The sequence below is a fragment of the Anopheles arabiensis genome, chromosome 3, assembly GCF_016920715.1.
Source record: "Anopheles arabiensis isolate DONGOLA chromosome 3, AaraD3, whole genome shotgun sequence".
Taxonomy (NCBI): domain Eukaryota; kingdom Metazoa; phylum Arthropoda; class Insecta; order Diptera; family Culicidae; genus Anopheles; species Anopheles arabiensis.
Window position 1 is genome coordinate 95,610,478 of NC_053518.1, and position 13,427 is coordinate 95,623,904.

Sequence of the window (13,427 nt, forward strand, 5' to 3'; positions counted from 1 at the left end):
AACGTTCTAATATTAGCTTAAGGTAATGCCAAAATGGCCCTCAAAACCGATATTTGTGAAGCAATGCGGCCCGCGAAGTGAAAAGTTTGGAGACCCCTGCTATAAGCAATACACGCACGTTTTGTGAGATGGCAGGGCTGCTAAAGTATTAATACAGCATCAATGAAATATTGAAATATCCCTACTCAGGATGTGGGCTGTACACGTGGGGAATACATTCCTTTCACAATAATCCAGACAAACACTCGTGTTGATTCAGGTGACGATTGTTAACAGCTGGTTATAACCACTTTTGGTTATAACCAGCGTTATAACGCTTCTTTGCCATAGCGACCAATATTGCGCGTCCTCCAGGCGAGGTATTGGTTTTAGTTTTCAACAAGCAATAATCACACCTCGGATAAAACTCATTAGTTACGATATTTTCACTGCGCCAAGCTCGAACTATTTAGACTTTCTATACCGCATGACTGCACTAGCGACACATAACTTTATTCGTAAACATTAATCAAGCTCGAAATGTTCTTAGACTTTTTTTCTTTCTTTCTTTTATTTAAAGTATGTGATTGCTCATTCATTTGTTTGGTTTAGCTGATTTATTTGTTTAATAAAAAAATATAACGGCAAAAAAGAACCTATAACCCAGGTTGGATGCAGGTCTTAAAATTGCTTGCAAAAGTACTTTTTACCCTTATTTGGTTTGCAATTTTGACAAACCACAAAATGCTACAAATGTATTTAGGGAATAATACTTCTAAGGCTTCTTGATACCTGTTCCTAAAAAAAAACTTACAAAATGTACATGTTAAGGGTATCTATAAGACTTGCAAAGTTGATGATGTTTCTTTACTGTGAAGCGAAATTCAGTTTGGTTGAGTTGAACCGATTATCACTCGAACTCTGGAATAATTGTTCACAATTATTTTCAATTGGAAAAATAAATGGTTCATCAATTGAATCAAAGTATGATTTCGTCACCAACGGCTACCTGAAGATATGACTTGATGATTTGATTGGCTTTGACCTCAAATCATTTATTGACAATGACCGACAGTTGAGAGTTTGAGCCTTATCAAAAGTTTACTAGTTTTACTATTTATTTTATTAATTTTTGCTGTGTTTTCATCAAAATATACTTATACTGAATCATTTAAAAAAAAAACACCTATATAGTGGAGCGCCGTTTATCCCGGCTCATCGGGACTCGACCTCGCCCGGATATGCGAATAACACGGACAATGAATCAAATGACATATGTACAGTCTGCTCCCGAGTTACGCGGTTTTTGCGTTCCCGAGGAATCCGCGTAACTCGAATATCAGCGTAAGTCGAATTTCGCGGTTTTCGGCCAAAATACAATTTGTTACTCGGTATTTTTTATTCAATTTAATACTTTTATACACTTTATCATTTATGCGATATGATTTGTGAAGCACATTCAGATATTTTTGGCTTTTAAGTTGATTGTTAGCAAAAATGCAATCTATACTGCATTGGACAATTCTTGAAGCAAATAGTACTGATTTGACATTTAATGTGTCAAATTAAGAAATCCGCGTAATTCGAGAACCGCGTGACTCGGGAATAGACTGTATTAACAAATTCGTGGTTTTTTTTAAATTTATTTTATGTTTCGATAAAAATTACTCAGTTTTTATTAACTTCATGATTTTCCAATGAGAATATTTGAAATGTGCCATGAATTATATTGTTTTTTTTTTGTTATGCCAATGTGCTATGATAATCGTTTTTTTTTAATAACCTCCTCATAATGCAATGTCACCTTTGTATTGAACTGTCTTTTCTCAACAGCACGGATAAACGGACAGCCGGATAAAAGGTACCCGTATAAACGGCGCTACATTGTACAACTTTACCTGAGTTACGCGACACTGGAGTTACGCGAATTTTTATTTTTGGCAGTTCATATGTCAAATCAGTACAATTTTATCCTTCAAGTGTCGAATGAAAAATAATTTGCATTTTTTCCAAAAGTTTTAAATCTTTAAAAAGACAAAAATTACCGAATTTTCTACACGAATTGCATTCAATTAGTAATATACAGTAGAACGTCGATTATCCGAGGACGGATTAACCGGCGGGCGGCTTAACCGTGCGCATAAATCTGACAGCTGTTCATGCGTACGGCGAAAGTTTGCAGCGATAGTCAAGTGGGTAACCAGTTTCTTGTGCAGCTCTGTAGTGTCTAGTGGTATTTTCGAAATTTATTTATGTTCATGAACAGTTGTTAAACCTATAGTTATTGATTAAATTAATATTCTAATAACGATTAATCGAGCGATTCCAGGTGAATTAATAATAAAACTAGTGAATTTCATATTTTTTATATGCGTTTGACATTTATTGGACCATTATCCGTGCAAATCGATTAACCGGCAACCGTACGGTCCCGAGCTGCCTGTATAATCAACGCTCTACTGTACAATCAAAAATCATTATTGATGCTGTAAGATATTCGACTTACGGTAATATCTCCGGAACGCATATTCGCGTAATTGGAGGAAAGACTCCAGTTGAAATAAATTCGATGATAATTAGTATGAAATATCTTATGCTCTTTCTAAAATTAAACGCTACGAACAACTCCAAGTTTTGTCCATAGTTCGAACTATAGACATTAAATAAGTGGGTATAATGAACTAAGGGACTGCACATTGGTCAAAATGTCGACAGATACAAGTTGATACAGTCAACACTCAACGTAGAGTCATTTGTTCGACAAACGAAAGCTAAGACAGTGTACGTATCGTGTCTTGTCATAGCATCGGCTCGGTGGAGTACATTTATCACATTAGCTCTAGTTGAATTGAAAAATCTAGGTGTAAACATTTTCCCTGAAATATTGCGCGCTGTAAGTTACAAAACGATTTGTTTAATGTGTCGGGCAATCTAAACAGAAAACGAGCGGCAATGGTGATAAAAGAAGTGTCTGAGTTTATTACGTTTCAATACGACTATACGATATTCATGTATTGTAAGGGTGTTGTTTCAGAATTATATCATTCATTTAGCACTCAAATGATATGAGAGATCTAGTTCATAAGCTAAAGTGGATTTGTGCTGGTTATAATTCTCTCAAAAGTTATGCACTATGTGTTACGGGCGTGTCATAAGAAAGTGCGTTCTTTACCAGGTTTAGCATACCACTGGCGGCATCATCTCGTCAAAGCATCGTCAATTCCACGTCGCCGTCAGTTTGTCGCCATCACTAGTTGGTATTGGCGAATAGGAGAAACCGTGTTCCCACATAACAGTGGTATCTGTAATAAATATAATAGTGGTTATGTTTGCAAAAACAAAAGCATAGGAAATGGAATGTAAGTGGAAATAGTAAAAGAATGCCTCGCGCCGGTTTCGCTATAGATATATATATATATATATATATATATATATATATATATATATATATATATATATATACATATATATATATATATATATATATATATATATATATATATATATATATATATATATATATATATATATATATATATATATATATATATATATATATATATATATATATATATATATATATATATATATATATATATATATATGTGTGTGTGTGTGTGTGTGTGTGTGTGTGTGTGTGTGTGTGTGTGTGTGTGTGTGTGTGTGTGTGTGTGCGTGTGTGTGTGTGTGTGTGTGTGTGTGTGTGTGTGTGTGTGTGTGTGTGTGTGTGTTTGTGTGTGTGTATGAGTGAGTGAGTGAGTGTGTAAGTTTTGTTTGTGGAATAGCGTATACGGAAAAAGGCAAAAGTATGGTGCTGGGTGCACGATGAATCGACAGAAAAACGTATGCACTCGGGCTATACAATTCGTGGTAGGCGAGCAACGTGTCTGAATTGATGCGTGTGTGTATTGGTAAATGTTTGTAATAGCCTAATATTTTAATATGATGATAGTAGCAAATTGTGCAGTGGACGAAAACAGTTTGAAGAAGCTCTTAAAACAGAACATTCCAACTAACGGAAGCAACATCCAATATCATTTGTTCAGTATTATTGTATGCAAACGTGTGTAATTCTTCTTTTACCGACGACGCAAAATCAGTGGAACGAAACGTATTGTATACAATAGTATGTGTGAGAGAATGTGTCGTGCTAATGAAGCAATTCCCCTTATTACCAGAAAAAGATGGATTCCGTCTTGTCCTCCTTCGTGGTGCGTGCCATGTTCGTTTGTGTTAGTGAATGCTTATCGGAATGGGTACGCATTATTTCCGTTATAATTTTGCTTCCGTCACTGCTTTGGAATTCAGTATCTGCTATTACGCAGGGATTTCATTAGTTTCTGAATTTTGAATGGTTTATTGCCACCAGTCCATGTATTAGATATATGTCACGAATAAGATGGAATTGATGGCACACCAGATTCAGTTCATAACGCATAGCACATGTTGCTTGGCAGAAATGTTAAGAAGATTGTGTTTCTGTTTTCTTGATTGAGCAGAGTGTTTTTCTAAGCGCGCGCGCGCGCGTGTGTGTGTGTGTGTGAGAGTGAGTGAGTGAGTGAGCGAGTGAGTGTGACACGTTACGATGAGTATTTTTATCAATGGGTCACCCGCTCATGTGTGTTTGTGCAATTGGTGGTTGGAAAGTGATATGGTGTTGGTGTAATGTTTTCAGTTATCTCCTTTTCTTTTACTCTTTCTTTTTATTGAGCGGGATCATGAATGGTTGGGCAAAAAATCTAGAATACTACGATGTGGTTAGGCGTAAAATGTTCGTAGTATGTTTTGAACATATGACGCCAATACTTGATTTAGTTGGTATAAAAGGTTTGTACAGGTATTCCCCGATATACGCTATTATTGCGTACCGGAGGCACTAGCGTATCTAGAATGTTTGTGTATATCAAATTTCAAGGTTTTCAGTGAAATTATTGGAAATTTTAGTTTACTTTCACATGAAGTCTTAGGTTTTAGCCACTAAATTAATTATATGATTTGATTCCAACTGAAGATTAAAAAATTTTTACTTGAAGGTAATTTTTACTTGAAACTTGAAGGTAATGCACAGCTTTATAATATTATTCAATTATATTAAAGTACCACACCTTTACACCTTTACATGAGAAAACGTTTTATGCTTGGTGTGTATAACACGCTGGAACAAGAGTTTGGTGATTTTCAAGAATGCTCCCACATAAACATACTATTTATGCGTTTACTTGTTTTTGTGTATTGGTGTTGACATCAAAGGTAAATTGTAAGTGGTGATACAAACGATTGAGCGCGCAAAACAAAGCATATTATCATGCAACCATTAAATTACCAATTAAATTAAACATAAAGTAGCAAAAATAGTCCAAGTTGCAGGAAAACTTTTTTAGTAATTCAATAATTTTATATTAGTAAGGTATGGTATGGTGATGTTAGTTACAATTGATTTCCAAAGTTATATTCAACTTGAGATATGTTTTTATTCGTATTTGATTTACAATGTTTCTCTAGCCAGCTCAACACTCTAAGCTTCATTTCCAATCCGTAAAATCCTTTTTCAACATTATCAAATCAATGTCGAGCGTATATCGAGCAACCTATGACAGACCATTCGAGATTCTATTGTTATTATTGAGATGTATTTTACGGGATTGAATTGTTCATTTGCGATGTTGAGCAAATATGTTAAAGAAACCCTGTATATATTTTCTAATTAGCTGGCCCAGAAAACATAGTTATTCACAAAAACAAAACAAAATCCATAATTGCTTTCCTTTTTGGGATAATTATACCGTGCCCGTATCCTGACAGTTACCGATCGTCGAGCGTAAACCGCCAGATATCTTACATCAAGTGTCAAAGTACTGTATACAATAATAACAATCCTGCTGATTGTATGGAAGTTAGAAAATTGCAATTAAATTTCGTTTAGTGCAACATCTAAACATTCTGTAAATCTTAAAACCTATTCTCATACCACACTAAGGTGTGTGCAAAGTTTCGTTGAAAATAATCCAGCCCTTTCGGAGGTTGCTGGCAACAAACACCGTGACACGAGATTTTTATATATATATATAGAGAAGAAGAGATAGAGATTTTGCTTCCGTGGGATTTCAGCCGAATTTTTTTCTGTTCATGTTTGAAATGGCTTATTGATTAGTTCCAGATAGTCTGGGTATGCGAAGCACTTTTAATTTGAACTCTCGTTGCTGATAGACGATTGATAATGGACGATCTCATACGGTTGTTAATGTACGTACAGTGGCTTACTACAGTCTGAACTCATTGGTTGAACTTCGATTCCCTGCCAACTATTGAATATGTGCTTTTTAGTTGGCACGTTTTTCCATACAAAAAAATTATGTAATTTTTTTCGGATTTTTTTTTCTGATCATCTCATTTCTTCTTTTCTTCTATTTGGCATAACGACCTACGCGACCTATGTCGTCCTATATAGGCTTTCCAGACTTATTCCACGCTGACATAGTTAGTCCTTGCTACTGGGGGACGATTTGTATGATACTGAAGGTGACCGCTAACAGGATGTGTTTCACAGGAGTTTTTGTTTTTTAACTTGAAGCTCGCTAACTGAAGTGATTCACAGTTAAAAAACTCATAAACCTCCTGTCACCTACTGTAATTGAACCCATGACGAGCATGTTGTTAAGTCGTCATCAAAGTGTGATGTAATTATGATAGCGGCCGTTAAGAACTAGGGTTAATGTACCAGTGTTGGGCAGGCTAGTGCACAAAAACAGCTCGTACACTCACAATATTTTTTTTCATGAAAGTGATATTATTTTCATTGATAAACTATCGTATTATGTTATACTATTTTTGGTTTGCCGTTTCTAATACATTTTAGAGATGTTCGTGAAAATGTAAACACTCTTTTGGTTTCAACTTTCGGCAGGCTGTGTTCCTAATTTCGACAACGCGAGTACGGGTTGAAAAATGTTTTAAGCAATGCAAATATGTAAAAAAAAAAACATTTAAAAAGGTGCTCTCACACTCCTAAGATAGTTATTCAAAAGCCTTTTGAATTAATAATTTTACGTTGTCCATTTTGGTTTGTTTGCTGGTAGTTTTTACCAAAGTCTATATAATACAGAGGTCGAGTCGTCCAGAACATTTGATCAAAAAGCGTGGGTTTTCAAAAATCAAAAAGGATAGTTTTGACAGCTGGATGAAAAAGCTTCAATAGTTTCATCGTAGCATACATTGAGGTCTTAGTTGTTGTGCATGCAGTGGTCTGAAAGCATTTTCGGCCATTTTTACATCGTTTGTTTGTAATATTATACTTTCAAAAGTTGACGAATATCAAGAAAATATAGAATTATAGTGAAATTATCAATTACAACAAGATCAGTGCCCGAAATTACGACGAAATCATGCTCGAGAGGGTCAAAGCTTAGAGGCCAGATTTCTGATTGTGGTCATTTTTAAGTGATGAATTACTGAAAAAACTACTCCATGCCACGTTCATGAGAAAGAAATGTATAGTTAAACTAAGTTTTGAGCACAAAATGCACAATTAGCCCTAAAAAGTGTATGGTTGTTTGGAATCGTTTGTGAACGCTTTTTCATCAAACTGTCAAAATAAGCTTTCAAAATGGTGGACCAAAATCGAGCTATGCATCGACCTCTGTATTACAGTGAACCCTCTCTTATTTAAGAGGCGATGGGACTGTCGAATAAGAGGGGTTTTCAAATTAGAGAGGTTGAAAGTGCATGAAAGGTCCATACAAACAAGAAAGAGACAGAACATTTAGTATGCAGCCTTAACTGTTGCTATAGGAAACTGTGCATACGATTGCCAATTTGAGCATACATCATTCAATAACCATGGCAACACCATTAACACATAAGAGGGACACAGATTTCAGAGGTTTTCCAAATTAGAGGAACAAAATTGTTCTGAAAATCAAGGGACTGTGCAAAATGTTCAAATAAGAGAGGTTTTTCAAATTGGAGAGGTGTCAAATAAGAGAGGGTTCACTGTATATGGACTTTGGTTTTTACAGTCACTTTAATATGAGCTACAAACAAGTAGGCATTGCAGAAAAGAAATAGAATGATGGGTATAGAGTACGGCTCCGTCTGACTCACAAATTATTATTATTATTAATATTTTATTATTATTATTATTATTATTATTGTTATTATTATTATTATTATTATTATTAAACAATTATTATTACATGATATTAAAGTAAACAACATCGCTTTAAATTTACCACTTTTTCATGTTTATGAAATAGTTTTTGTTTGTGTTATTTTAGAAGGGTAATTCGCATACAGACGAGCAACTTTCAAAACACGGTTTTAGCTTACTGCTCTTGCACGTTCTCCTATATTTTCCCCTCATTTCCCAAAGTAATTGCTCTCGCGTTGGAATTGTTCCAGGTTCGGGTTTAGCGTGCCTCATGAAGGGTGTGGATGTGTGAAAAAGCAAGGTGATGTGTTTGTATGTATACGTTCGTATGTGTGAGCCTGTTTGTATACACGTTGTAAGGTCGTTGACATCAAGTACGGTCGATTGACGCCGGCTCAGAATTCCATTTCTCACATGAACGCATCCTCAGTGCGCCGAACCGCTTTTGCCCGAAAGAACTCCTACTTTAGCTCAAAAGGAGTCTTAACATTTTGTCTGTATCTTTCATTAAAAAGATTTATAACAAATACACGTATAAACTAGATTCATTTAGATACGACATCTAACTTGAATATAGTTTGGGAACCATCAGTAGCTATTGTATCCCCCGAGCTACGACTGTATTTGGGACCGAAAAAAAATCCCAAAGCAAGGCGTAAGTCAAAAAAGTCGTATGTCGAATATCTATGAATATAAAGTTTATAACCGAAGTTGAAGAGGTGGAATCTATGTGTCGTGTATTTTATTTAAAATAATGTTCGATAATTTAATAATTATATTTTAAAAGCAGTACACAACATAGATATTCAAGATAGGGTAGTTGTGGAATTTTTGGAAATGTGTGTATAACGGTTATCAGCCCAGAAATAAAAAAATATATATCAATTTCATGTCAATGACAACTTTTAACTGTCAAAATCAAAATCGTCTTATCTGCGAATCGTCGTAACTCGAGGGAGTCGTAACTCGGGGGACGCCTGTAATTTAAATAAGCGAATTTGATAGGAATCAAACGATATCTCGTCATATATAGTATTTCTATTTAGGGTAACGACCTACGCGGTTCTGCCGGCCTATAAAGTTAAGTATTGATTATTGCCATTTGTTCCATTATTTCCCGCTTAATTGTAGAATGTTCAAACGTTAGTAACTGATTTTTAGGTACTATTTCTAAAATTCTCTTTTATAACTGATCAAGCCGTGTAACTTACATCACCTGAGAGCGGATGTATCGTCTGGCATAGATAATTTATTTTTATTTAATTATATAAATAAATTTGTATTATTTCTTTTTGGGGCAAGATTTATAATATTTGACCGTTTACTTATTAATGATAGGTATTTTTTTATAGAGGACATACCCGTTGTGGGCTCAAGCCTCCAGGCTATCCTTCTTTAGCAAGAACCTTCGAAAACCTTTATAGGCCGACAGGACCGCGTAAGTCATTACGGAAATATAAAAAGATTTTCGTTTCGATGGATGCTCCTACTCCTACAAGACATCTTGGGATAGGTTCCCATTTTAACCGACCCCGATAGCAAGAAATCCGCTTGCTTGTGCTTGAAGATTAGAATGTACGAAGCGTTTATAGGCCGGAATGACCGCGCAGGTCGATGCGCCAACAAGAAAAATATTCTATTGATCTGTCATGATAGCCGGCATCGCGAATAAATGAACACATTTTAACAGTCGTTTAAAGTTCATTTTGGTTTAACCGAGTTCATTTGTTGTTCATTCCTGTTAAAATAAACGATCGTCAAAACAGTTAACGACTGCTCGATATCGCATATAGGCAAACACGGGGAAAAAATTCGAGCAGTATAATTAAACGACTGTTAATTTGTATCGCATACGCTCTTGACAGTCGTTTGTTCAACGGCGGCATAGGACCAGTCGTTAAAATTAACAAATGAACTCAATGCGTTCGCGATGCCAAATTCTAGCAATTTTTAACGACTCTGGTTAATTTTTAACGACTGTTAATTTTAAACCAATTCTTTCGCGATACCAGCTGATATTGCACACGTATATTGTATTGTTCTTTGTATAGTTATTTAAGTTCCAGTTTTAATTCAGTGATAGGGCCGCTTGTTTGGCCAATCACTTATACACAATAAACAAGGACTGCAAACAGGTTGAAACCCACTGATCTAGCCCAAGCAAGTTTTAATTTCGTGGTATCATGTTTATATAAATCATCCGTTTTCTATTTCAAGCCAAAAAGCTGAAATTTCAGCATGTAACTGGAATAATGTTAATCATCCGGAGTGTATTGATTTGACAAATACGTGTCCCCATATTGGATTTCACCAATTATCTAATAACAAAACGGTTTTTTAAAATCGTTTTCTTATATTTTTTCTGTTTGCAATAAGCTATAGTTAAGTTAACAGGTTGGCTGATAAGTCCCTGGTCTAACAAAGAAAAACACATTTTTTTGTCAAAATTCGTTTTTATTTTTCAACATAGTTCCCTTCAAGAGCGATACAACGATTATAACGACCTTCCAATTTTTTGATACCATTTTGGTAGTACTCCTTCGGTTTTGCCTCAAAATAGGCCTCAGTTTCGGCGACCACCTCTTCATTGCAGCCAATTTTTTTCTCTGCGAGCATCCTTTTGAGGTCTGAGAACAAGAAAAAGTCGCTGGGGGCCAGATCTGGAGAATACGGTGGGTGGGGAAGCAATTCGAAGCCCAATTCATGAATTTTTGCCATCGTTCTCAATGACTTATGGCACGGTGCGTTGTCTTGGTGGAACAACAAAATAACAAAAGTTGCTTGACAAAAGACGCTCTGTCTCACAAACTAATTGATATACAGACGTCAAATTTTGACACGAATCATTTGAAGGTTGGTACTATATAAAAAAATGCATTTAATACTAGCAGTGCCATCTATGTGTCAGACCGGGGACTTATCAGCCAACCTGTTAATAAATTTTAAAATATCTATCCAAACAATTTTAAATCTTTTTTCACAAAATATTTATGCTTCAGTTAAAAAAATCAATCCTTCATGAATTAACCTAAACAATTTTTAACCTTTCTTCATAAAATATGTATGCTTCAGTTAAAAAATTCAATCCTTCATAAACTAACCTGATCAAGCCTGTCACGAAACGGCGTTTGTGTACATATTTTCACCACCCATCACCATCCGGAACATTGCGGTATTAGGAGCTAACCCGCTCCGTGCCTCTTTCAAGCTCCTGTAAACAAGCGAGTGTACTCCGAATGGGATAGCTGCTCCACCAGCTGTTTGACCTGTGTCTGACTCTTCAATAATTCTCGCTAAATAAGAAGAAAAAGAAACAAAATCAATGTCTGCGTCAATAAACTCAATTGTGATAATCAGAGGTGATGCTCAGACAATTGGTGTTTTCAATACAAACTTGGTGACATTTTAGCAATCAACGCTTGGTCAGTCTTTTTGTCATGACTTTTTTTACTGTGATCAGTTCTGCAAAATATCTCTGTCAATTTCATAAAAATCCAACTGAAACAAAATAATGACAGCGTTACGAGCTCTTATTGAATATTACGTCAGTTAGGTTGGAATCCATTTCAGCATCACGTACTCAAATGTGATAATCAAAGGCGATACTCTAAACCAGTGGTCTCCAACCTGTGGTCCGCGAACCACTCGTGGTCCGAGAACCACTCGTGGTCCGTGGCGTTAACAGATGTGGTCAGCGAAAGAATTTATTTTTGAAGAAGAAAAACTAATTACTATACATATCGTGCAATTCCCACAATCAAGATTAAGTATTCAACAGGTATGCTTGGAATAAGATAAAAACAGATGTTTGATCAAATGTGCGGTAATTGTATTTTCAAAGTAAAGTGATCCGGGAAAGGTTGAAGAGCACTGGCCCGTATCGTATAAGAAAACACGACTCGATTGCGATCGAAGCAAAATTGTCGATCAACATCGGAATCGACTTGAAATAGGTAGCGGAATTTGGGGCAAGTGTGTCACCTTAAGCATTTCAAGTTATAACTCACTAAAACGTGTTTTTCATGCCGATTTAAATCTCATAACCATTTTACATCTATTTCCTCACTTATAAATGAGTTTCGCTTGAAAAAAGTGCAAACAAAACAGTTTTTGAAGCGTTTTAAAACGGGTCCAAAAAGACGTTGTTTTTTGGGCTATGGGGCAAGAGTACCACTCGTATGGGGCAAGACTGCCACCTGGTTAAAATAACCGTATTTCTTTAATAGTTGGAAATTATTACGTTTGTACCACTAGTGTATGTATTCCTACATGTCTTGAGTCACCAATGAACCCCTTTTCATCACAAACTGTATCGCAATATGGGTTGTTGCTGGTCTGTTTTTCCGGAGTAGAATCCGCTCGTAAAAGCGCACCATACCGCTGAACGCTACAATAATGTTTACATTTTTGACAGCTCGCGCCTATGAAAGATGGTGGCACACTTGCCCCAAATAGAGATGGCTCTTTTGCCCCAAAAGTTGTAACTTTTTTGAAATTGATTTTTTCAGTGACAAAAAGAAAGTTTTTTTTCAACTAACCCCACAAAAAATTTCACGTTTTCTCAGCTATACGGTGGTGTAAATATTTCCTCGGTTGATTGTTAGCATGATTTGTGAGAGCTTATTTGTTTGGATTAAAAAATTATAGTATTCTGCTCAATTTTGAAACTCAACATAAATCAGTTCAAAACAATGGGAAATATCGATTGGTCTATATGAAATTCGGTTCAGTATACCTTGTCATTGGAAAGCAACCAACTGTATACACAATTGATCATCAAACTTTAGTTTTTAAGGAAAAATGCTTTGTGGCACTCTTGCCCCGTATGGCACACTTGCCCCAAATTCCGCTATCGTTTACGATTTGTCGATTTCGATCGAGAAAACGTAAATAGTCGACTTGTCAAGAAGTTTGTCTTGTGTCGATTCTTTCGTTTGTTTACATTTATGCATGCGGTAAACAGTGTTGATGCCGACTGGTGGCATTTTTCATTTGATGGGAAATAGTTTTGCTAATTTTATCTTGTTTTAGTTTTGTTTTCTATGTTGTGTTTTTATATGTGCATTAGGAGCGACGGAGCAGCTACTTTTGGCTGCTTGTTCCGCCCGACTAGCCGCGGCCTCCTTAAATAATTTATCCCACTTCGTAAGTGACGATAGCGGCAGTGAAGAAGAAACAACGGTAGATCTGGCAAAACAGCGCCGACTGCTTCGAAGGGTTTTCGACCCGTTACAGCTTTATAACCAAGCGTGAGTTAAGCATACGGATCATTTGTGCAAACCGTGTTATACATGTTTCATTT

General features: G+C 35.9%; 1 protein-coding gene, 1 long non-coding RNA gene and 1 other non-coding gene across 6 annotated transcripts in view; 2 read left to right on the plus strand and 1 right to left on the minus strand.

Annotated features, from left to right (window-relative positions):
- Positions 1-305: 305 nt before the first annotated feature.
- On the minus strand, positions 306-440 carry LOC120905260. The gene has a single exon (XR_005739894.1). It is a non-coding gene; the product is annotated as a U4 spliceosomal RNA (small nuclear RNA).
- Positions 441-1,185: 745 nt separating this feature from the next.
- On the plus strand, positions 1,186-1,994 carry LOC120900260. The gene is made up of 2 exons (XR_005739177.1): positions 1,186-1,323; positions 1,813-1,994. It is a non-coding gene; the product is annotated as an uncharacterized LOC120900260 (long non-coding RNA).
- Positions 1,995-2,716: 722 nt separating this feature from the next.
- The window catches only part of LOC120900258 (insulin-like receptor), a 39,089-nt gene continuing 28,378 nt past the window's right edge, over positions 2,717-13,427 (plus strand). For 2 of the 4 annotated variants that reach the window (XM_040307021.1, XM_040307022.1), the window contains exon 1: positions 2,717-2,872. Coding sequence is in view for 1 of the 4 variants with exons in the window: in XM_040307020.1 (XP_040162954.1) it covers positions 3,106-3,338 (233 nt within the window). In the remaining 3 variants the exon portion in view is untranslated. Of the gene's footprint in view, positions 2,873-3,089; positions 3,339-13,427 lie in introns of those variants that run through there. The other 2 variants (XM_040307020.1, XM_040307023.1) reach the window with 2 other exon arrangements.